The following is a 23,618-nucleotide window of genomic DNA, read 5'->3' as shown; positions in this document are numbered from 1 at the left end:
GTTTTTTGTTATTGGTCAATGGTACCAAATAAAATACAAATGACTTTATGCATGTCTTTGTGCTATGCACAGGATTGGATGGCAGACTTTCAGCTGAATATTAGAATGATATTTAGTCTTATGTATGATAATCGGAGACAAATTTTTTAATGAAAATGCATGATTTGGAAATGCATCACCAAAAAGCATAAACCGAGCAAGAACCCATTCAAAATACAAAAATCAGCACCGAGAAATAAAAGAATAGCTCCTTTATTTACTGCACAAGATTAGGAAACAATCTACCAGTGAACTTGCAACAATTCATAGTTAGCCAAACATTTCCAGGAGAGAAAAAGTTTCTTTTGTTTTGCACATTTATGAACACAAAATTAAAATAGTAAATCATCATAGACGATTTTTCAATTCCTGAGGTCTCGTGAAATAAAAAAAAAAAGTAAAACATAAATAATTGAATTTACAGGCCTGCAAAATCATTGTTCTACTGCCCTCTAGAGGACAAATGCAAAGCTCTCAGTCCATGGGAACTGAAACGCAAACCACTTCAGTTTCCATGGACACGCGTATTCAGTGACATTTATCTGAGTACGATTTTGAAGCAAGATTTTTTTTATAAATAGTTATCATACTTACTGCTACTTGAAAATTGATTCTTGCTAAAGAATCAATTTCATAGATACAGAAGGCCTGCTCCGTAACCTCCTATACTGAACTCGTTGTATTTGTCTGAGTAGAAAATATAAATAAATAAATAAATAAATAAATAAATAAATAAATAAATAAATAAATAAATAAATAAATAAATAAATAAATAAATAAATAAATTTCTTTTAATTAATTAATAGCTAATTTTAGTAGTCACTGAACATAATCGATGGACCTGGAAAACTTTGAAACCTCAGACCTGAAACAAGATTAAGTTGTTTTTATTATTTACCACTGAGTTCTGCACATTTTCTCGACCAGCCTGTGTGTTTTGACATTTCATGTAAAGACAAGCGTTTCTCGTTAACGTTTTATTTTGAAAATCTCCTACACAGGCCCAACCCGGAAACAGAAAAGTGTTGTTATGCTAATGATGTGTCATCAACAGATTTGGGTGGAAGCAGTAGATAATGGGCATAATAAACCCAGCGGACAGTTATTGAAATTTGTCTAAGGGCTTGTGCAAGTTCAATAAGGAGCATTGTTTAGTTAACAGACTGTCATAAAGTTAAATTCGGAAACGTAAGTTGACAAAAGCAGCGCTTCTCTTCTGAACTGCTAGCAGGGAAGCTAACTGACTCTCTTCCTCGACTTCTTTTCGGTTCCTGACAGGACAGGACGGGAGAGGGATGTCCTGCAGCTTGTTTGAGTTTTGTCGGCTCCAAGAGCTCAAAACAGTCCGGGACTTCTTGTTCCAGAACCAGAGCAAAGAGTCAGTAGAAGAGAAGAATCAAACAGGTGAGCTTTACCTGTGCTAAATGTTGGTGAAGATGCTCCTGCAGCAATGAAACAGTTATATGGAGTAATGTTAGCTTAATGCAGAATCCGAAATGTTCCCAAGGAAATGTTTGTCCTGATGGAAATAATGACGTAGGTTTAATTATTTTGTTAAATACCGAGGAATATTTGAATTAATGTAGGGTGCTATATGTGTCGTTAATCCATATGTTACCAGCGCCCTAACAGGAAAACATGGCCCTCCTTTTGTCTGAGCTTTATGTAGATGTCTCAAATTCCTGTGACTTTTAATATTTTCTATATAAGAAACTATTACTGATTGCAGTTCTTCAAAGAAATGTAATGCAACGAGAGATTTCGCTGTAAACAAAGAACACATTCAAATTGAATTTATAAAACTAGTAGATTATTTTAAGCGTCTATTCTGTCATGGTAATCTTTTTAGTTTTTCTCGCTCTAAATGTGAATATGTGACTCCATTGAGAGTTGTTTTTTGTTTATTACTGTTGAGTTATTGCTTTGAATTGATTGCTGGATAATCCAGACTTTGAGATCATCTCTCATGTTTCTCAGCAGAAAACGAGCTTTCCTGGGATACCTCTGACTGGGAATCGGGATGGGATAACGATGAAAATAAGGAGGAAGATTCTGCTTCTTCCACAAAGGTCTGAGTTTTTTTTTGTCTCTGTTTCAGTCTTATGTATTTGGGTGCAAAATGTCCAGAAAAACTGAAACGTAGAGGGAGTAAATGTTAATAATTTAAAGAGAAATAACTGAAAGTGTTTGAAATTGCATACAGAAACACTTACAAGTCTCAAATCTCTGCAAGCATCAGAATGTCAGGTAGTAATTCTCCTTCATGTCCAAACACCGGCTGTCCTCTGCAGGCAGAGGAAGAGCCGTCGGGGCAGAGCCAGCCATGGCTTCAGGACTGCGTTGTGTCCTTGTCGCCCTGCGCCGACCTGCTGGTTGTGGCTCGAGAACAGAAAGCTGCTTTCCTCTCAGGTCAGAAATTAAAACCATCACACGCACACACACACACACACACACACACACACACACACACACACACACACACACACACACACAGTTCTCTGTAGTGTCTGTATTGGGAGCGCTGTGATTTAACTGCAAGCTTTGGTTTCTTCCAGCAAAGTGGCGCACAGATGACAGTGGCAGAGAGGAGATGACCTTGGCCGTGACCTGGAGTGGACACCTCAGCACAGAAGAAGGGTGAGACAAGGTCAAAACTCTGACTATAGATCAGCTGACAACAGGAGAAGTGACAGTAATCCACAGAGTAATGTGTTTCTCTTCAGAGAGCGTGTCAGCAGTGTCATCGCTATCCCCCTGGCCAGTCAGAAGAGGTGAGAATTACCTACTAGCAAGTTGTAGAAGAACATTACGACCATATCATAACCGCATGTTTCTGGACTACAGGAGCTCCACAGGGAGGCCCGACTGGACCTGCATAGTTGTGGGCTTCACATCCGGTTATGTCCGCTTCTACACAGAGGTACTCTTTAGTTTCTGCGTCCTCAACTCTTGTAGTCACAGACAGTCTAGGTAACAGTTTTTTTTTCCTGTTGTGTTATCAAATCAGAGTGGGGTTCTTCTCCTGGCCCAGCTGCTACACGTGGACCCTGTTCTGAGGCTCAAATGTCGCACCTACAAGATCCCTCGCCATCCTGGAGTAACGGAGCAGGTAAAAGGGAAACCCAAATGCATCGGTTGCAGCTGAAACGTTTCACAATACCCGGGGTTGAAGTGTTAGTTATGAGCTAACGGATAATCTCCCTCTGCAGCACGAGGAGCTCAGCATCCTTTATCCTGCCGCTCTGGTCACCATCGACGGCTTCAGCCTCTTTCAGTCGCTGCGGGCCTGCAGGAACCAGGTGGCGAGAGGTACAGCTGCTTTACTTGTTATGCACAGCAGGAAGGGAGGCCTCTCATGTGGTGCTAATTGTTCTTCGGAGATAATCGCAGATGTGTTTTTCTCTTGCTGGCTGGTTGGATGTAGTGATTGCTATGAGACTTTCAAGTACAACTGAGACATAACCTGTTCTTTTGATGCATTCAGGTTAGCAGCTTATTGCTATGTAGAGATCTGCTGTTGGGATTTTAGCTCGTAGTGCTCTGAGGATCAGTGCTTCTAGTAGCTGCAATGCAGATGTTTAGGGCCTCAGTTTATCTCCGGCAGCTTGCATCCTGACTGAAGGAATCATTTTATTTATTGAGACGGAGCTTGATGTTGAAAGAAAGGCCTTGAGTGATTCTTGCATTTGGAGTTATGAAATCAGAAAAAGTATGAGGGTGTGTTCGCCTGCTGAGTGGTTAGCATCTGTGAGTCTTCTAGCAAAGAAGATTCTCCTCTGTGTTTGCATTAAAAGGCAGAAGTGGGTTTTTTTCCATTATGTCTTTTTTTTTAATAAAGCTTTGAGGGCTTTAAATGGAAGTGTGTTTACCACACCGTGTCTGTTAATGGAAATGTTTAAAACATTGAACATTGAAGGTGTTACTGTCTCTCACTGTGCAGCTGCAGCAGCAGGTAGTGATGTTGTCCCCCCTCCTCCTTTGGCCTACAAGAAGTGGGGTCTGCAGGAGATGGACACCATCGTGGACCACAGCAGTGTGGGTAAGATACATTTCAGAGCAGTTATGAGTTGATTGCTCACAATCTGTCTTTCTTTTCTGGACTATTGTGCCTTCAAAATATTAAAACAAGTTCCTAAAGCATTTTATCTACAAACATAAGAGGCTAATTTAATTGTTCTCCTCTTGGTAAAGCTTGAACTTTTCCACATTTTGTGACATTAGAGTCCTGAATGTACTTCATAGGATTTTAATGGACAGAGCAACACAAATTAGAAGAGAGATGTGAATTTGAAGGAATCATTTCAGTATCTTAAATTAAAATCTAAAAAGTGCGTCTGCTTTCGGTATCTAGCTTTTCAAAGTTAGTACTTTGGCATATTTTCCTGTTTATGTCATTTTTTCTTTCTGAAAAATAGTTCAGTCTCAGATCCATCTGATGGAAATCCTTTGTGAATATCACATTTCATGTCTCGCCACAGACTCATAATTGGATTTTGGCATGGACTTTGACTGAGTCATTCTGTATCTGATTTGATCTTGCTGTAAGCTTAAGGTCGTTTACCTAGAAGGTGACATTCCAGTCTAGTTTTAAGTCTTTTCCTTCATCGATCAGGTTTTCCTCCTTGATCAATCTGGTTTTATCTCCATCTATCTTCCCATCACATCTGACCAGCTTCTATTCCAGTGATGAAATCTTCCTCCATTTCAGCATTCTGCTCTACTTTGTACTTTAGCTGTACAATTATTTCTGTCCTGTGGTCGCAGGTGTGATGACGCTGTGTGTATTTGACCAAATGAAGAATGCGTCCATCCTGGGGGGGTTCCATGCATCAGTCAAGGGGAGCCCCCCTGCCATGAGCCAGTTTGTGACTGTAGGGACTGGGCCGTACGCTGGATTTTACTACGCAGTGGAGGTGTGTGTGATGAGAGTAAATAAGTGTTAAAGCTGTGTAATTGTCTGTTCTGTGGAAAGCTGTATGCGACAGTCTCTCTGTGTGTCTGTAGGGAAACTCTCAGCCTCTCCTGTCCCACGTGGCTCTGGCTGTGGCCAGCAAACTCACCTCAGCTCTCTTCAACGCTGCCAGGTTCGGAGATCTGCGAGCAACATTTGCATCAGAACTGAACAAAAAGAATCCTGACACACTGAAGTAGCGAGAACATGATGCACAAGACAAAAATAAATCAGTGTAGATAGTGTCCAGAATATGAATTTAAAAAATAAAGAGCATGTTTCGAAACACAAAATTATACATGATATAAGTTTTGCCACTTCTCCTGTTTCTAGTCATGTTTTAATTATCTCCTCTCTTTGTTGTTTTGTTTTTCTCCTGCCGTTCTGCTCTCAGTGGGTGGTTGGGGTGGAACAAGAACAAGAATGAAGAGGAAGCAGCTCAGAAACAGAAACCTAAAGTGGAGCCGGCGACCCCCTTAGCGATCAGGTACTGTTCATGATATCTGGATGCTAACTGAGTCATATTGATATTCAAAACTCTTGCCTTTGTCCTTAAACCTGACATCCTGGACTTTCAGATTCGGTCTGCCAGATTCCCGGCGCCACGGTGAGTCCATATGTCTGTCGCCTTGCAACACGCTTGCTGGAGTCACGGATGACTTCGGTAGAGTGACGCTGCTGGACCTGGCGAGGGGCGTCACCATCCGCATGTGGAAAGGTGAGAGGGGAAACCACCATCATCAGGGGAAGTGAATCGAGATGTTCTCCATTCCATCTTTAAGTGAACAAACGTGACCATGTAAAGATGTTTATTTGGTCTGAATGACAGGCTACAGAGACGCCCAGCTGGGGTGGCTGCAAGTTCAGGAGGAGCGTGGGGATCGGGAATTCTCGCCCTCTGCCTCCCTCCCCAGACGCCACGCCCTCTTCCTCATCATCTACGCCCCCCGTCGGGGGATCCTGGAGGTGTGGGCCATGCAGCGGGGTCCTCGAGTCGGCGCATTCACCGTAGGCAAACACTGCAGGTACGCTCCGTCTGTTTACTTCAACCAAATCTGAGCTTAAAGTAGCTGTGACATCTATTTGTTTCTAAGTTGTTGTTTTTTTTAAATGTGTGGACTTGATTTTCTGTTAGGCTGCTTTATGCCGGCTACCATCTGATGGGAGTAAACAGTGTGACCAGTCAGGGCTGGCAGCTCCACACGCAGCAGGTGTGTCTGCTGGATCCCACCACAGGAGCTCTGAGGACCATCAACATCCCCTTCCATCTGGCCCTCAGGTTGGAACAAAGCAGGGCTGTTGATCAGATGCCACAAAGAGAAATCAGCTTCTATCTGAACCCGTGCCCGTCACATTAGTCGATGATGTCGGAGGTCTTCTCAAGCTATCACAGCTTAAGAAGATCTACAACTGAGTTTATTTCTCTAATGTTAAGCTTGTGACGGCTTACCCCGTCGGCCTTCTCGGTCTCTCTGTTTCAGTGATAAAAAGAACGAGCGCGCCAGAGACATGCACCTGCTGAAGAGACTGAGCGCCGTGCTGAAGAGCAGAGACATGGACCCTGGTAATGAACACGCGACTGACAGCAGAGTGAAGTCCCAGAGACGCTGAACTGTTCCTCACATGGTTTCTGTCTGGTTGGTTTGCAGTTTCCTTGGAGAGAGAAGCTAGAAGTGTCTTGTTGGAAATCAAACACCCTGCCATTAAGAAGCAGGTTTGTAGATTAAAAAAATCAAAGTGTAATGAAATGATTCTTTGTACTTTTTATAGTTATTATCCTTAATCTTCTCTCTGGATCCCCTTCAGGCTTTGGAGTCTCTGCTGTCGAACAGGAACGCTGCGGCCTCCTGTCTGACTAACGTTACTAGTGCCTTACATGATGCTTTGAAGCAACAAGGTAGCGCGAATAATTTCACCTCTGAAGAAAGTTTTCTGTGAATAAATGGGCAAAACTAAGCATATCTCAATTAAAATCTGCTTAAAATAAACAAAGCTTGTATTTCTGCCCGACAGATGCAGATGAAGTGGAAGCATCACTGCTCCAGCTCTGCTCCTCCCAGTTGAAGCTGCTTCAGCTCTACTCGGACATCCAGCAGCTTCAGTCGGCTGCAGACACAGAGGCCTGCTCCGGAAACGTCTGTGGCAAAACGCATGAACGACACCAAACGCGGCGTTCCTGCCCTCTAACTCGGGCTCCTTTCCCCTTCAGCAGGACTCCCTCGAAGGCATAGAGGAGGAGTTGTCTCGTGTCGGTCCCACCTTGCAGCGCTACGCACAGCTCAGCTGCAAACCCTCGGTGTCTTTCGCCCAGGACTCTCCCGACACGCCGCTGTCTGCTCAGGCTTTCCTCACTCAGCTGGAGTGTGCCGAGGACGGAGAGGTGAAGGTGAATCGCAGGTCGGATGCAGAGTGGAACCAGCTTGGTGAGAGTTTGAGGCCTTTACTCCTGAATGGACACGGTGTAATGAAAGGCTGGTAGAATGATCTCACTACTAAAAAAAAAATTAGACGTTTGTTTCATTTATAATAACGTTTGTCTTGAATAAACCGAGACAAATTACTACTAATTAATTATTATTAGTCACATTTATCAATGTCATCTTTCTATGGTTTCTGTTTCTAGGTCCTATACTTAAAGTTTAAAAAATGAAACATAAATGAATAATGAAAATGTGTTAAAAAAAAAAAGTTGCCAAAATACAAACAAGAACTTCAAAAGACCTAAAGAACTATTGGGGTTTATATCAGATTGACTTCCTGTTTTGTGAGTTTGTGAAAACTGCTTGATCTGCTCAAGTCGTGTTTTTAATCCAGCCTTTGTTGTTTGTTCTTTGCAGGAAATTTTATGTTTTGGGGCTGTTTATGTGGTAAAAGTCCCACCCATAAAGTGTGTGACACGTTACAGCTGGCTGGCATCAGCCCTCAGCAGCTGCTGGTAAGATTACGTCCCACTGACAGAGAAGTTAGAAATGTAAATATCATTTACTTTTCCAGGGTTTGGTAATGCCTGTTTTCCTCACCTGTAGTCTTTGTTGATGAGTGTGTGGCTGCAAAGGGAGAAGGAAGTGCTTCAGAAGCCAGTGGAAACGGTCAAAAACCTGCACACGCTGCTCATCGCACTTAGCAACATGGACGGTTTGTGTTCTTATCAATGAGTCCAGGGGAAATAGCTTTAGAAAACAAAGGTGATATATTTTCTTTCCTTTGTTTTTAGGTGCTGTCGAGGAGTCCTGGGATACGCAGTCTGTCTCCCCCTGGTGGCAGCAGGTCCGATTCACATGCATCCAGTCTCACAACGCTGCTGCAGCTTTACTGGCTGCTTTAGTCGCTCACCGCGCCGCCAAGGCGAGCATCACAAGCAGGGCTGACAGCAAGGTAACAGCATCGCCCTGCCAATGTGGAAGCTGTGAGATTATGAGCCGTTGAGAGAAATATTCAGTGTTTGGGCTTTGCTCTGCTGTGTTACAGCTGCAGTCAGAGTGGGAGGCCGTGTCTTTGGAGCTGGAGCAGTGGGTGGTGTGCGTCCGTCAGCTGGAGGACGTTCTGGTCCTGCAAGCTCTTCTGTTGGTGCCTTCTCCTCAGGGGACAGCAGGGGGAGCTGTAGTTCAGTGCTCCATCAAAACGCTGCAGGAGGGAGGCACAGGTGACACACGCAGGAAGGGATGATGGAGTTTTTTTATTTTTGTTTTTGAATGATTTCCAGTAATTCCACTCATTCATGCTCTCAGATCAGATGCAGAATAAGAATATGTGAACTCATAAGATATATGGGCTAATGAATGACAAGTGTTTCATGTATTATTTTTAATATTCACTACTGGGGAGGGGACAGAACTGCTTTTTTTTTATATCTTGGGTTTTCCTCCTTACATTTGTCTTTTAAGGTGGTATTGCAGACAGTGTTTCCAAGTGGGTGTTCAGGCAGAACATGGCGCCGGAGCAACTGAAGAAAATTCTCCTGAGGAAAGAAACTCAAGATACAGGTGACCAAAAGGAGCAGAGAGAGGACAGAGAAGAGGCAGAGAAGTGCCAGGAGGAGGCAGACAGGACAGCAGGTGGCAATGAGGAGATATTTCACATAGATTTTAGATTACTTATGGATTTTCACATTATGACACTTTTTCTGTCCTTGTTTCTCAGGGCTGTTGCTGGCAGTTTGTCAGCGGTTTCCAGATTCTTTGTCTCCCGACTTGCTCTTCGCCCACTGCTGCTGGGAATATGTGGTGCAATGGAACAAAGACCCGGAGGTGCACAGATACACTGGCTGCTCTGATTTTACACTAGTGCTTTTAGGGAATACCAGCTTTATTTTTGAAACGTACACTTTTATAACGGTGACACAAAATGACCTCCTGTATTCCTCAAATGATTAAAAATCACTGAATGGTAGAACTCCAAACTCTTTCCTGACAAAGCTTTGATTCTAGTATTTACTTTCATTCACACCTCACTGGACCTGGAAGTAGTTTAACTTTGAGTCGTCTTTACTCAGTAACAGAGTCTAAAACAAAGAGCCTTATTGTCAGCGTGTCCTGGTTGTTTTTGAGTCTCTGACTGGCTGGTCTCCAGTCAGCAGATCAAGCATATCATCTAACTTCTCAGTACATCCCTAATAAATGTAATCGACTGCCTGGAAGAGAACCATAAATGTTCAGCGGAATAAAAATGTGTAGTCAGGCTCCCAACTGTAATAAGTACAGAAGAATAAGGATAACTCTTGTTTTATTTATACATATTTTCATGTTTTCCACTGTCTAGGAGGGCCGATATTTATTCTTTGCTGTGGAACATTTGAAGTTGATCACCAGTCCTCACATTCAACTAGGTCAGTGTTTTTGCTTATCAATAATACAAAGGAAATCCTGATATTCATCAGTCATTTGATGTCCCCTGCAAAATATATTTCCAAACTTCTTTAATGTAAATCCAATGATTCTTTCCAGGCATTTCCACAATGATGTGGAGTACCTTCATCGTCAAGCGTTTCTCTGCAGCTGCTTTCCTCATGGAGAAGGTGAGACACAAACTTACAAGCTGCTGTAGTCTAGATATACTTTGGGTCGTTATTTGAGCCAAAATGACGCGCTTTGTCTCTTAAGGTGGGGAAAGCACCAAAAGATCGCTTATGTCGACGGGTAAGTTTGTCTCAGCGCAACACGGTGTTTAGTGTTCAGGTTCACAGACGGAGGAATTGTGCTTCTGTTGTCAGGATGTTGGGATCGGAGACAAAGCCATGACGTCGTTCCTGGGCTGCTGCGTCCAGCTGCTGCAGATCCTCATGGAGGTGACTGGATTACTGGTTAAGAATCAGAGCTCTTTGTCTTTTATACCTTTCTATGTAAGTAAATGAAAAGAACACGAGCGAAGCATGGAGAGTGGACAACGCCTGGCATAAGAATATTAATTAGGCCTCACAAATGAGGATGCACGTGGAGGGGTGTTGGGTTTGGCGCATGTCGCTCTGCTGTGAATGCGTACGGGTGGCCCGGTGAAGCCGCTGGGTTCACTGAAGCGGGCGGGTGCTTGCAGGCGGACTCAGCCATGGAGGAGATTCCAGCTCCGGAGCTTTCCGTGGAGGAGGTGTGGAGCGGAGCCGAGGGCCCTGCCTCCATAGCCGAGCTAGCGCTGGAGCAGAGAGGCGTTCACTACCCTCTGGTGCAGCACCACTGGCTGCTGGCGACGCTTCTGCACGCCGCCATGAGCTTCAGCGTTAAAGTCAAACCGCTCAGTCTGTTCGACAGCAAGGTGAGCGCACACACGAACGCAGCAGGTTGTTGTCATAGATTTTGTGCATCTCAGTCTGTATTTGTGGTTTTTTTAGGGTAAGAACGCTTTCTTCAGAGATCTGACCACCATCCAGCTGATGCCCAGTGGAGACATGGATCCTGGCTTGGTCTCACTACGACAGGAGGTGAGTGGTGGAATGAAATGCAAATTCAAATTATCTTTGAAGTCTGTCGTCATTCATACTTCCTGTTCTGGTGAAGTTCCTCCTGCGGGTGCTGACTGGATGGGTGCAGGCGACAGACGACGCTTCCTGCTCCTCCCCAGCGCCTGTGTTCACGTCGCTGCCCTCTGATGGGCCGAAAGCGGACTGGTGGCCCTCCCTGTGCATGGACCTGGGATCCCTGCTGCAGGTCAACCCAGACATCCTGCGCCGGCACCTCGTCTGCGAGCTTTACAACCAGGGCCTCGACCTGCGAGCTGAGGAGGTGAGTGACAGTTTTGAGTCTTGCCATATTTCTAAACATTTGCCTTTGAAACGGCAAGAATGTCTTTTCATCTGTTTAAATTAATGTTCAGGGAGCCACAGAAAACATTTAAAAGGTTTGTAGAGAAATCACTGATATTAATCTAAAACCAGGGGCCCTAAACTGTTTGACAAAAACTGGAAAAGTATAAAACTTCAGTGAAGAATTTTCCAGATCAGGGCAAGTACGGAAGATCATTTGTCTGTCCAAACTTTATTTCGTCCTTCCATCTGCACAACCCATCCTTCAATACACGTCAAGTATGACTGTTATAAAAACATCTGAGTTAAATTCATTATGAACTTTTGTATTCACGTTTTAAAAATTGACCAAAAGGACTGAGAATCCTGGTCATTTGAGCCTGGTGAACATTTGAATTTTGGATGCTTGGGATCAGCTTCAGTTCTATAAACAATGACAATTTCTGCATTTATTTTCTATGTTCCTGCAATAATACTATATAGAGAAATAACTTCTGCATTGACACTCGCTGTTGCCTTCTAGGCGATTCTGCAGGTGGAAGATAAGGAAGTTCTGGGCTCCCATCTCTTGGTTCTGACCGGTCAAAGGCTCAGCTACTCCCTGCTTCACAACCAGAACCAGACGCAGGCTGCCATGGAGCTGCTGGCCCGCCTGCCTCCAACCCTCTGCACCTGGTTGAAGGCTATGGTAAGACAATGGCAACGGTTGCGAGGGGTGCAGCTGCCCAGCTTCAGTGGGCGAGAGGCGGGGTGCACCCGGCACAGGTCGCCAGGGTGTGTAGTTTGTATTTGGAGTCATTTCTGCCTGATGTAGTCACAGCAGCTTGTAGAAGACTCTAAAGCAGCATATTGTGAGATCCTTTAACTAGGCCACCCAACATTTAGCTTAAAAAAAGCCACTTTTAAATCTAGTTGACCAATTTTCACATGTTGAAGAGGAAACTAAATGCTTTCATTTCTGGTTTTAGTGCTCAAATTCGGCTGGGTGTAATTGTGTTTGACATCTAACAATTGTCTTGTATGCTGCAGGATCCCAGCGAGCTGAGATGCCCCCTGGTGTCTCTGTCCAATACTAGCCGACTGGTCATCCATCTGATTGAAATGCTGCCAGAGAACCACGCCCAGTACAGCCTGGCCCTGCACCTGCTGGAAGCCGTGGACGTCCTCTCTCTGTCCACTGAGGACTGATTTCCGCTGACTTGGCACTAAAACCCCACAGCTGAACATTAGAAATCATTATCATCATCTATGTTTCATCATTTAAATCATGTTGATTCCGATTTAAGTCCAGTGTTAAAGAAAATGGCTCTTAACTTTTTGTTTCTTTTATTAGCCCATCAGGTTTCTGTGCATGTAACATAAATGGTATTAAATATTTGTGTATTGTTTTCAGGATGAGTCATGTTGAGGATCGGGGCATGTTAGTTTTACTGTATCTCATCGTCAGTCCTGTGGGGCATTTCGGACCCGAATCGGTCATTTCCGCTTTCGCACAGGCAACACGTGTATCATAAATGAAGAGAAGGATGTTATTTTTATTTATATATACAGACAGTTCTGTATTAGCCGCATCCTGTGTTCTGTAGTTTGATGTCCAGCAGGGCTCTGATGCAGAATAAAAACATTTCTCAAAAGTTGGACTAGATTAGCTCACTTACAGAACGTAAAGAAGAATAAAACTCTTTGTAGCACATCCAAATATTTATAGTGCGAAAGAAGGATCTGATTTTATTATACAAAGGTGAATTTATACAGGAACTCCCCCATGCCATCTTCTCTCCAGCATACATTCCTACTATAGTCACATAGTGACACATGTGAAATTTTTAACAACAAATTTAAACGAGAGCATCCCTTCTACGCTCATATCCAGTCCATTTTATCTCCCAACTATTTACAGTAGACTTCAGTACTTTTGGTTTGAGTTCATTGAGGAAACATGAGCACATTGAATAGCTACAGCTTGAGACTTTGGATTATTCTACATCTGCTATGATGGTTTGTTTATTTAACATAAAACCTTTACTGAAGGTCTGAAGTCAAAGTTTTTATAAACAGCCAGAGCGACAGTTCCCACTGGGAGTGTAAAGCAACTTCTTGATCCTGACGTGCGCTGGTTGTCCTGGTAACAAACGTGTCAGCCGGCATGCGAGACGACCGTCTGGCACCGCGGACACAGACAGTCTGCGGACTCTGAGGTGTAGCGGCGGCATCGCGGGCAGCGCGCCGCAGAGGTGGGCATCACGGCGATGCTGTAGGGGCTGTCCTCACGAATCACGCCACCTAGAATACACACCGCATTACTGCCAGGCGCAATATGATACAGAAGCTCCGACAGGAGAAATCATTTTTAATTTCCCTTTATGCAATAAAGTGCAAATGTCTTCATTTTTGCATATTTGGCTTCCTGTTAGGAAGATTTGTTTCATTTTCATTTCTTCCAAAGAAAAACTGAAAAGCCTGAAACTTCTATTGATCAACACGGCTTTACAGGCGCAAAGCGATGCAGAACCACAGGTATCGCAGCTATCAGCACTTTTATGCTGGACTCATCTCACCTTCCAGGTTGATGAGGAAGGTGCCGTGGCTCAGCAGGGCGTCGGGATGCAGGTCGCGGGGCAGTTTGCTGGTCAGGTTGACTCGCGCTGCCATCATCAGCTCGGCCAGCTGGGAGTCGCTGGAGGTGGGCTCTTCCTGGAGAGACTGAGAAAAAAGATGAGAAATGGGAGAGTTTGATCCAATACAGACGGTTTACAGAAGCTGCAGGCGGATCAGGCTTGGTTTAAAAATGTTAAATCAAGCCATTTTTTAATAATTATTCAATATAAAAACATCTTGTGTACGGGAGATTTTTTTTTCTTACAACTCTTGAACTAATTAAAAATGTTTCTAAAGTTGCAGAGATTAAGGCATGCTGTCCTTGATCAAAGCACTTTATGTTAAATTCTACAACATTCAAACAAAATTAATGACATATCTAAAAATGTTATCTGCCACATTGGCTGTGATCACCTTTTTCCCAACCGTTTTCTTTATTCTTTATTACAATATCCCCATAAATCTTTAACATGTTGGCCACTAATTATCCATCCATCATTGCAATGAGTTTGTCTTTTACGAAAGTGCAGTTCCTACTTTGATTTTTTATCATGAAGGAGGACAAAAATGACAAGTAGTGCCTTTTTTTCTTACTGACACAAAAGGAAAACGAATACTGAAATTTTTTTTTCACACTTTGTATTAAGATGAATTTTAACTCATTCCTTACCCACATTGTTAAGGCAGGAAGGCCTGGAAAATGTTGCTCAAAAGTGATTCTTACCTCCATGAGCTCAAACAGGAGTCCCGGTTCGATGGCAATCGTCAGATCATACTTGCTGGCATGTTTACCAGGAATCAGAGACAGGAAGGAGTCCCGGATGGCGCAGGCTCCTTCCACAGCCTCCTCCAGACCCGGGCGCCGCCACACAGAGCTGCTTTTGATCCACCCGCTTCTGAATAACGTCTCCGCTTCTGCAGCAAAAGAGCTCTTGCTTAGAAGCAAACGGATTGCTAATATTTTAGACTGTTTCGCTACGAAGCCATCGACACACATACTGTCGTGTCCTGGAGCGTGCAGGTAGACCTCTTCTGCTAGGTGAGGCAGGATGGGAGCAACAGATCGAGTCACGCCATCCAGAATTTCCTCTAAAGCAGTCTGACATGATCGCCTGCCCAGCGAGTCCTCTGGACTGCAGTACAGCCTGAACAAAGGAGGAATCGAGAAAAGATGCAAGAACGGAGATGTGGAAACATGCGGTTATGCTGTCGAGGAAGGTAATCAATCACCTGTCCTTTATGACGCTGAAGTAAAAACTGGACAAGTCTCTGGAGATGAAGGCTTGGAGGATACGGATCACTCTGCCGGCATCAAACTCGCTGTAGGCGTCTGTAATCTGGACAGAGAAACAAGCATCAAGGCCACTTAGAATAGCCGCGAGCCACTGGTATGGAAGCAAACTGTCAAGAAGAGTCCGACCTCAACGCACCTTCATGCTGTACTCCCGCAGCAGGTGCAGCATGTACTGATCAATATAGTACATCTGTTGGGGGTCGACGGCTTGCGTGCGTTGGTCGAAGCCCTGCAGGTTGCTGAGCAGAAACCTGAGCGAGTTCCTCAACTGGAAGATAAAACCAGTCAGAGGAATGAGGAAGAGGAGACGCAGGAAGGAAGGCTTTGAGAAGGTTATATGTCCCTCTGGTACCTTGCTGATGCTGTCGAGGGCCGAGTTAAGGGCGCTGGGTCCAATCTGGACCTCGGAGAAGACGTTTGATTCTGCGACCCACCAGCGCAGAACATCTGCCCCGTACGCCGGTACGCTGCCGTCCTGAGAGAGAGACGAGAGATTATCCAATCTGATCATCATCAACACAAAGAAATGAGAAGAAATATAAAAAAAATAAATAAAAAAAATAAACTGGGTGAATAAAGAAGAAGGACAGAGTTGTGGCTATATAAAAAAAACAAATCAATGCTAGTAAATAAAATTAATCCCAGTTTCTGATTTTCATTATCTTGACACAAATATAATTTCATTCACCAACATCATAAATTTAAATAATTTGAAAAAGAACCAAATATATTCCAGCAGAAAGTTGAATTTGATTTTGTTTTTTTCTCAGCTCACCTCCTTTCCGTTAATGATTTCATCAGGATCCACAACGTTCCCCAGAGATTTGGACATCTTTTCTCCTTTCTCACCGACCGCAAAGCCATGGACCACCAGAGCTCTACAACAGGTGTATTTCATTTAGAAGAGATGAAACTTAATATGTGAGAGTTCTTACTTAAGATTCATTCATTGGGACTCACCCATAGGGCGCTTTGTTCCTGACGGCTACGCTGGTGAGCAGCGAGGACTGAAACCAGCCTCCAAGCTGGTCCTTCCCCTCCACATATGCATCTGCTCTGGGGTCCGACTCTGCAGGGGGGCAGAAGGATGGAGTGAGGAAAGAAGCAGTTAGTTTGTTTCCCGGACAACAGAACGGTCTGCAGAGACGACGACCACCAGTTGTTGTTGGTCATTAAGGAGGTAAATGTCAACCTGAGTCATTCTACAGAGCAAAGTGACAGCAAAGAGAAGTAGTTGGGATCAATCCTGGAAAAAGAACAGTCACAGTGCTCTTCGAGGCAAAGTAGAAGAAAAAAAAAAAAAGCCCTGCATGCAGACAGCTGTGAGAGCTTCAGATTCATGCCGAGCACATTAAGAAAAACTTTTTTCTCCAAAAAAAGAGGAGGAAACAGGCAGGCAAAATAAAACGGATCAGCCTGCAGCGCCCCCTGCAGGTAAGCGTCTGAATAACCTGTGGCTAGAGGTTTGCGGAGCGAGCCGGCGAGCCAGCTGAGACGGGATTCAGGCTCCTCGGACGCTTCCTCCATCTCTTCTAGAAATCACATCCAGGCAGACAGACAATGTCATTGTCAAAGGAAAGCAATTTGTTATTTTTGCTATAAGTACACATATTAGTCGCTGTTTAGCATTTTAAACATACACATATTAACACCCCTTGAACTTCTTTTACCAGAATAAAGCCACATACACCAATGAGTTTTATTAAGATTTGATTAGATGGACTATCACACAGTGTGACAGTCAGAAGGGTTATGGAAGATGGATGCAGCTTAAACACTCCAATCCTGCAAGAAAGACAACAGTATATTTTCCTTCTGCTCTGTATTTTTAGCTGTGAAAAGCATTTAGTTACACATGTATTATGTATGTATTAGCATGTATTGCTACGCCCTGTGATGGACTGGTGCCCTAAATACGTTCAGTGAATATAAATACATTTGCAAGGAATCACAATCCTTCTCTTTCAGCTGTGTTTAAAACCAACTAAAACCATGTTTTACTGCTCAATTTAAAATACACGTTATTGTATAATTTGCATCCTATTTCACAGAAATTGTAATAAAAAATAAAACATTGATTTTGTCCAAATGTACTGGAGCAGAGCTGCACATGCAGCTTCACAGACAGAGGACAAAGGATATGGAGGGACAAGAAACTGAGAAAGCATCTAATAATGTTTAAATGTTAAATTCCTAAACCGTTTCTGGGTCACACAGTCAACCTGTCTTTTTCCAGAGCTCCAGGAGCGCTGACGGAGCCTGACTCCATAATCCTGGATGGTAACAACGGCTACTGCAGCTAATCGCACCTCAGCAAAGCAGCTTACTGGTTGAGGGGGATAAATCAAGTGGCTCTAAGCAGCTTTCTGTACATTTAAGTTAATGAAAGGAGAGTTGATTAAAAGCAGTGTGAGCGGCTTCACTGAAAATGAAGTGAACAGATTAGAGGCTACATTTGCTTTTATTTACGTTCCAAGAAACTGAAAAAGAAAATTATTGTAGCTTTCGGCTGCTGATGGCAAAAAAAAGTCAGTTCGTCATAAAAAAGAAAAAAAAAAGTGGTTAATTTGTCAGCTGGACGTCTGTAAGGTCTGTGCCAGATGCCTCTCCTGCAGTGTTTGTCCTCAAATCCAAGTGTTGCCACTGAGAACCGAATAAAAGGTTTTCTCTGAAACTACTTCTTGCACTTGGTCAAACTGGAATATTCCCTCATACCTTCCAGCACAGCTGCCCATGACGCTCCACTGTCAAACCAGATGTCCAGAACATCCTCACCTCGAACGTAGTCACTCACTGGTCCTGCTTTACTCTGACGAAGCAAAAAACATCCTAAGAACAACTTCTCATTTCCCAACTCTACTGTCAAGGGCGCATAAATAACCTGATGATTAAATTCTACCATTAAATAAAAGCCCAATCCAATTAAAAAATTTTTTTTTTTTTCTTGCCATGTTACATTTTTCTACCTCGGGGTGATGTAACGTGGACAAACACAGTTTAGCTGCAGTGATTCTGGAAGGTTGGACCTAAATTTTCTCTTTATTTAAAATAATATTCACTCTCACCTTCTTGAGAACCTCTGGGGGCAGAAGAGCCTCGATGGGAAGCTCCCACCAACAGTCGCTGCCGTTTTCTTTGAAGAGTTTCGCTATGTGGGCGATTGTGTATCTGCATAAGAACCAGGGATGTTAGATCTAGTTTGTCATACTTCAAACAAAAGTCAAGCAATGCAGGATAGAATATTATTTGAACTTTCTACATAAAAGTCAGCAAATAACAAATAACCAGTTTTCCTAAACACTCCAGTACTACTTTATTTTTAACTTCCTTTTACGTTTGTAATTTTTTAACACCAGAAAGCAAAAAAGTTAAGACGTGAGCCAATAAACCAGAGATCTCCAGGTCAAAAATCTTAAAAATCTGTAACTTTCGGAACATGCTACGATGCATAAATGGGGACAATGTTCTAAATCCTTCATTTCCTGTTGGATTCAAAACCTCCTCCATCAAAGAACATGCACTGATGCACTACAGACCTAAGAATCAACATTAAATTATTTAAAACCAGAGCTTAGTAAAAACAAACAACTTGACAATAACACAGTAATGACGTTGCAGTTCAGCATACTTGTTAATGAGAGGTTCGCCGCTCTCTTTATGGTAGAAGACTGGGATTGGGACACCCCAGCTCCGCTGCCTGGAGATGCACCAGTACGTCCGTCTGTCCAGCATGGTCAGCAGGCTGCCTCTCGCCGACTCCGGTAGAACGCGAACCTTCTGCAGCGCCTCCTACAGGCACAGAGGCAGACTTTGTTGAAACACAAATCTAGACATCACCTGAACAGATTGCGGCAGAAAGCGGTGACATTACCTTTGCCTTGTCTTTCAGTGATGCAGTGTTGATGAACCACTGTTTACTGGGCATGATGACCACAGGCTGCTTCGTCCGCCAGTCATACAGGTAACTGTGGACGCACTGCTCCTCCAGAACCAGAGCGCCGCTCTCGTTCAGCATGGAAATCACTAAAACAAGCAGCAATGTAGGTTGCAAAAGATACAAAAAATTTAAAAATACAGAAACATTAAGGTTAACTCCGACTCCGTCTACCTGCATCAGTTCCTTCAGTCATCACCAAGAGGTTCTGCAGCTTGGGTCCTGCCAGCTCTGTGAACCTGCCATCTTCATCCACCATACACTCCTTCAACCAAAATACATTTGTGAATGTCACATTTAAATGTTCATAAAAGCTTTATTGAGTCCATAATGCAGCAGTGCATGAGTTAAAACTAAGTGTAAATGAATAAGTAAATAAATAAATTACACACCACAGGCAGTTTAAACTGTGACGCTACGCTGTAGTCGTCCATGCCGTGAGCAGGTGCAGTGTGGACCAATCCCGTCCCTTTCCCCATTGTCACATGACTGGCTGGCAACAACGGGACTTGCTTGTCAGGAATGGTAGGATGTTTGCAGATTCCACCTTCAAGTTGTGAACCTTGACAAAGAAAAAAAAAGAAAAAGAAAGAAAGGGGAAGTAGCCATGCTTAGGTAAGTGAATGGCCAAAATAACAGCCTATCCTTCTAAATGCATACCAGAGCAGTACCTGTGAAGGTGGCAACAGTCTGCAGCTCTGTGCCCAGCAGCGCGGCGAGGCTCGCTGTGCGTTCAGTCGCCAGCAGCAGCAGCTGGGAAGAGTCGGCCCTCTTCACCACAGAGTACCTGCAAACCAGAAACAAGAAAACGATGCTGCTACTGGTACCAGCTGTCAATTATTAGGGCGCAAAGAACCTACAGGAGGTGCAGCCAAATATAAGTTCAAAACGGAATACGACGACAAATCTGATGGACTTTTATTGGTTCACAGCAAACTATAGCCCATATGTTGCCATCTACTCTGGATTAGTAACATGACTGCATCTACAAAAAAGAGCCACTCAGAAATGAGCTTTACTACATCTGGTGGTGACAAAGTTTTGATAAAAACATTTTCTGTTGGGGTTGTACTGTAATTCACAAAAGCCATTTCATACCATCTTATATGTAAAATGAGCTTAAAGAAAGTTCACGCTTCAAAAATGCGTGTTTTAGAAGGACTGAACATCATCCTTCCTACAGTGAAGGTGAGATAATCTAAATCAATACTTTTGGGTTTGATTTTTTCTCTTAGCCTAATGGCAAAAAAATATCAGTTTCAGCTCAACAATGTGTAGCAAAATTGAACCAGAACTAATAAAGTCATAAAATAAACCCCATTTGATTTGAAGGGTCTGCTGAGAACTTTCCAAACTGAAAGTTTTCCTTTCACAGGTGAACTTACTGGGCGTTGGGCATGTAGCACACGGCCTGGTTGGCAGGGATGGTCCAAGGCTGGGTGGTCCAAACCAACACCGAAACATTCTCCAGACCTGCTGAAACCCACAAAGAGAGTCAGAACATCCCTCCAGGATTGATCATAACTTTTTTGAGGATGACTGACTCACCTTCATCTGAGGAAATCTTTGGCGGCAGCATCGCCAGAGGGAAGGTGGCGTAGATGGCTCTGCTCACATGCTCAGGGTTGTATTCCAGCTCTGCCTCAGCCAGGGCCGTTCTGCAAAGAAAGCAGGAGCAGAGGGAAGGTTGCCAAGACGAAGTTTACATGTCTAAAGTCAGGGGCTGCGTGTTGGTCCCGTACCTGGATGAAGGAGACCAGAAGATGGGTTTGTAGTCCTGATATACCAGACCCTGAAGAGCAACAGAGGACGGCAGTACCAGAAAAAGTTAATTAAAATAATGCAATTCAAAACCAGGTATAGTTTAAGTCTTTATCACACAAAATGAACTTGTTTGTCCTCATAGCTCACAACCTGAACCCCTAAAAAGTTTTAAATGAACCAAATCATATATTTTTTTTTTACATTTTTTAAGAGCAAAGTAGCTAAAATCTGCACTAATTTGCATAAATACTGTGCTTTTAATCAGTTTTTTTTTATGTGTCTGTGTATTTAATAAACACACTGTTTCATGCTGCAAGAGTGACCGGCAAATCCTAAAAGTCTAAATTTAAGGAAAGTTTGAGGGCAATTCCTGGTTAAAACTTTGTCTGACACTTTAATTTTAAAGAGAGCCCACCTTGCCATGCATCTCCTGGAAGACCTTTAACTGAGCAGCCTCATAAGCTCCGTCAAACGTGTAGTAGCACTGCTCCCAGTCAGCCATCACCCCCCAGCGCTGGAAGGCGGCTTTCTGCCGAGCTATAGCCCCTTCAGCGAACTCCCGGGCTGGAAGGAGCAAAGCACAAAAACCTTTCTATAGCAGCTGGAAACCTCTATGAAAAACAGGCAGCAACCTCTTCATCCTCACCTTTCTGTCTTATCTCCAGTGGACTGAGCCCACTGGTGCCTAGTTCTCCCAAAGCTTTGAGCTCTATGGGCAGGCCGTGGCAGTCCCAGCCAGGGATGTAGTGGACCTGACATCCTCTTAGCATCTCAAAACGGTTACGGATGTCTTTCAGGATCTGAACAAGATTAGTAAAAGAGCTTTAAGGTTGAAAGACCTACCGGTAAGTAAAATATATTTAAAAAAAAATACTAACTTTTTGCAGCAGCATTTACAAAAAGGTGCAATGCAAGCAGGTAACACCTAAGACAGAATTATAATATTTACTTTGTTGAGTGCATGTCCAACGTGAGGGTCCCCGTTTGCATAAGGTGGTCCGTCATGAAGGCAGAACTTTTTCGTGGCTTTCCTTTCTCTCTGCCATGAATACAACTCTGCAAAACCACATTCCTGCAAAAACAGATTATGCAATAAAGTAATTAGTGCATTTAACAAAAATACAGTAACTGCTTTAGGTTATGGTAAATGTTTGTGTTAATACTTGCTTTGAAAGATGACAGGACAAAGATCCTCAAGGTACTAATCCCAAATACAAGTTATTTCAAATTGAGTCATCTTGCAAATGTATTAATACCTCTTTCATTTTTCCATATTTCACCACTTTACAATCAAAAACATGCATCTTTTGTGGATTTTAATTAATTAACTGTCACAGAGATTTACAGTATAATATGGTTCTCCCTGGGTACTCCAGCCAGGCTAACTGAGCTGTTCAGTCTTGGTCCCTCTTAAGTATGATTTTGAATGAAAAAAGCATGGAATTGTGTATTATGGTCTAGTTTTACGTCACAAAAATCTCGCATTTAATCAGGGGTGTGTCTACATTTAACAATTGCTGTACCTGCTGGATCTGAAGTTCCCGGTCCAGCAGCTTTTGTCCGGTCAGTTTCATGGGAAACTCAGTCCGAGGAAGAAGCACTGTGTCCCGGTACATAGCGTGGGCGGAACCAGCCTCTGCGGGCTGAGCGCTGCCTTCCCCGGGACTGACACCATGACGGCGGCTGGAGCTGCAGCCGACCGCGCGGCTGAGAAGGAGGCCACCTCCCCGCTGTGACCTCCGTCCCCATCTCGCCAGCGTCTGGTACACTGGCGACACCCGAGTCAGCAGCATGGAAAGGCGAGGTAACTCGGAGGACAAAATAAAATAAAATAAAAGTGTCTCTGTCGGCTTGCTGCTGAGTTTGGTCAATGTGTTGTCATGTTTTGTTTCGTCCTTCTGGTTGACTATGTTTCTTCCGGAAGAAATTGCACAAAGGACAACTACGGTGTCCCTGTTGGGACATATTTCATCCATATTACACGCTAGAGTGCGCTGTTGTGTTGTCGGAAAGCCGAAAACTATTGAAGTTTCTGCGCCGTAATATAAAATTTACAAAAAAAATAAAAATAAATTCTGACAGTTCATTAAAAAAAAGGTAATTCAGTCAATGGTATTTTCAGTAATGGTCACCAGGACCTCCATCAGATTCTTGATGTAACAATCAACTTTTTGTGTAGCATCAACTGCAAAAAAAAAAAGAAAAATCATGGTCTTTTTGAAAGATACAAACTGTTTCCTACAAAACTGCTTGGACATGCATTTTGTAAACACTTGGGTTGGGTTTAGGACTGATAGGAGGACTTCAGGCAATCGTTTGCTCCTTTTCTCTGATTTTGATATTTTAAAGATGAAGACTATAAAAACATATAAATAAATAACATCATTGCAAAATAACAAATTAAGACAGAAAAAAACACTTTTCCACATCAATTTTATTTTTTAATATAAAACTCATGAAATCAACACTTAATGTATGAACATGTCTGAATAAAGTACTTTCAGTGGCGAAATGGTGTTTACTTTCTAGATGACTCTTAACTCTATTACAAGACTTCATTTTTACATTTAAGTTCCAAAATTACAGTTTAAAGGTATATAAAACCCATTAATATGTTTTTTAAAAGCAGTTTTAGATGCCTCCTCAGATTAAAAACATTACTTTTTGCAACAGCTCTATAACTTGGTTCACATTTAAATCAAAATTTAATTCCCTGATGGCCATTGAAGGCCTCACACAGACAACAGGTGTCCTCTATTAGTTGATAGTATCACTGGTTGGTATAAAAACCTGGGAATGGGCTTTT

General features: G+C 43.1%; 2 protein-coding genes across 5 annotated transcripts; one reads left to right on the top strand and one right to left on the bottom strand.

Annotated features, from left to right (window-relative positions):
• Positions 1-1,046: 1,046 nt before the first annotated feature.
• On the top strand, positions 1,047-12,614 carry rab3gap2 (RAB3 GTPase activating protein subunit 2 (non-catalytic)). Of its 3 annotated transcripts, none has more exons than XM_008399643.2 (36): positions 1,047-1,227; positions 1,318-1,443; positions 2,020-2,108; positions 2,331-2,448; positions 2,595-2,676; positions 2,763-2,810; positions 2,884-2,959; positions 3,047-3,148; positions 3,249-3,348; positions 3,980-4,078; positions 4,804-4,952; positions 5,044-5,123; positions 5,385-5,477; positions 5,569-5,708; positions 5,820-6,015; positions 6,126-6,269; positions 6,472-6,554; positions 6,640-6,704; positions 6,797-6,887; positions 7,004-7,125; positions 7,203-7,413; positions 7,828-7,925; positions 8,017-8,125; positions 8,205-8,365; positions 8,459-8,633; positions 8,875-9,045; positions 9,131-9,237; positions 9,749-9,815; positions 9,934-10,004; positions 10,090-10,125; positions 10,200-10,328; positions 10,520-10,735; positions 10,812-10,901; positions 10,978-11,202; positions 11,746-11,910; positions 12,252-12,614. In XM_008399643.2, the coding sequence occupies exons 2-36, from the start codon at positions 1,335-1,337 to the stop codon at positions 12,408-12,410; spliced, it is 4,176 nt and encodes a 1,391-aa protein (XP_008397865.1). In that variant the 5' UTR covers positions 1,047-1,227; positions 1,318-1,334; the 3' UTR covers positions 12,411-12,614. The 3 variants fall into 3 exon arrangements, with proteins under 3 accessions (XP_008397865.1, XP_008397867.1, XP_008397864.1); XM_008399645.2 differs by having other exon boundaries at positions 2,017-2,108; positions 10,200-10,274; XM_008399642.2 differs by having other exon boundaries at positions 2,017-2,108.
• A 123-nt stretch (positions 12,615-12,737) lies between these two features.
• iars2 (isoleucyl-tRNA synthetase 2, mitochondrial) lies at positions 12,738-22,755 on the bottom strand. 2 transcript variants are annotated; one of them, XM_008399639.2, is made up of 24 exons: positions 22,336-22,755; positions 21,762-21,884; positions 21,459-21,612; positions 21,228-21,376; positions 20,791-20,840; positions 20,597-20,706; positions 20,434-20,521; positions 19,720-19,835; positions 19,441-19,610; positions 19,223-19,313; positions 18,986-19,137; positions 18,743-18,903; positions 18,180-18,282; positions 17,830-17,923; positions 16,566-16,646; positions 16,075-16,183; positions 15,890-15,992; positions 15,467-15,589; positions 15,251-15,382; positions 15,051-15,157; positions 14,820-14,965; positions 14,545-14,735; positions 13,781-13,925; positions 12,738-13,505 (listed from the first exon to the last, which is right to left on the bottom strand). In XM_008399639.2, the coding sequence occupies exons 1-24, from the start codon at positions 22,603-22,605 to the stop codon at positions 13,360-13,362; spliced, it is 3,114 nt and encodes a 1,037-aa protein (XP_008397861.2). In that variant the 5' UTR covers positions 22,606-22,755; the 3' UTR covers positions 12,738-13,359. The 2 variants fall into 2 exon arrangements, with proteins under 2 accessions (XP_008397861.2, XP_008397862.2); XM_008399640.2 differs by lacking the exon at positions 16,566-16,646 and having other exon boundaries at positions 20,434-20,524.
• Between the last annotated feature and the right edge of the window lie 863 nt (positions 22,756-23,618).

Source organism: Poecilia reticulata, linkage group LG22 (genome assembly GCF_000633615.1).
Source record: "Poecilia reticulata strain Guanapo linkage group LG22, Guppy_female_1.0+MT, whole genome shotgun sequence".
NCBI classification, from domain to species: domain Eukaryota; kingdom Metazoa; phylum Chordata; class Actinopteri; order Cyprinodontiformes; family Poeciliidae; genus Poecilia; species Poecilia reticulata.
This window is presented reverse-complemented; position numbering and strand designations above follow the sequence as displayed.

Excerpts from the sequence above, each read along its gene's own strand:
- rab3gap2 (XM_008399642.2), top strand. The coding sequence starts at position 1,335 with ATGTCCTGCAGCTTGTTTGAGTTTTGTCGGCTCCAAGAGCTCAAAACA. Across the intron at positions 6,016-6,125 it reads ACCGTAGGCAAACACTGCAG|GCTGCTTTATGCCGGCTACC; the intron begins GTACGCTCCGTC and ends ATTTTCTGTTAG. Across the intron at positions 11,203-11,745 it reads TCGACCTGCGAGCTGAGGAG|GCGATTCTGCAGGTGGAAGA; the intron begins GTGAGTGACAGT and ends GTTGCCTTCTAG.
- iars2 (XM_008399639.2), bottom strand. The coding sequence starts at position 22,605 with ATGCTGCTGACTCGGGTGTCGCCAGTGTACCAGACGCTGGCGAGATGG. Across the intron at positions 16,184-16,565 it reads CCGCAAACCTCTAGCCACAG|AGTCGGACCCCAGAGCAGAT; the intron begins GTTATTCAGACG and ends GCCCCCCTGCAG. Across the intron at positions 15,590-15,889 it reads AAATCATTAACGGAAAGGAG|GACGGCAGCGTACCGGCGTA; the intron begins GTGAGCTGAGAA and ends TCTCTCTCTCAG.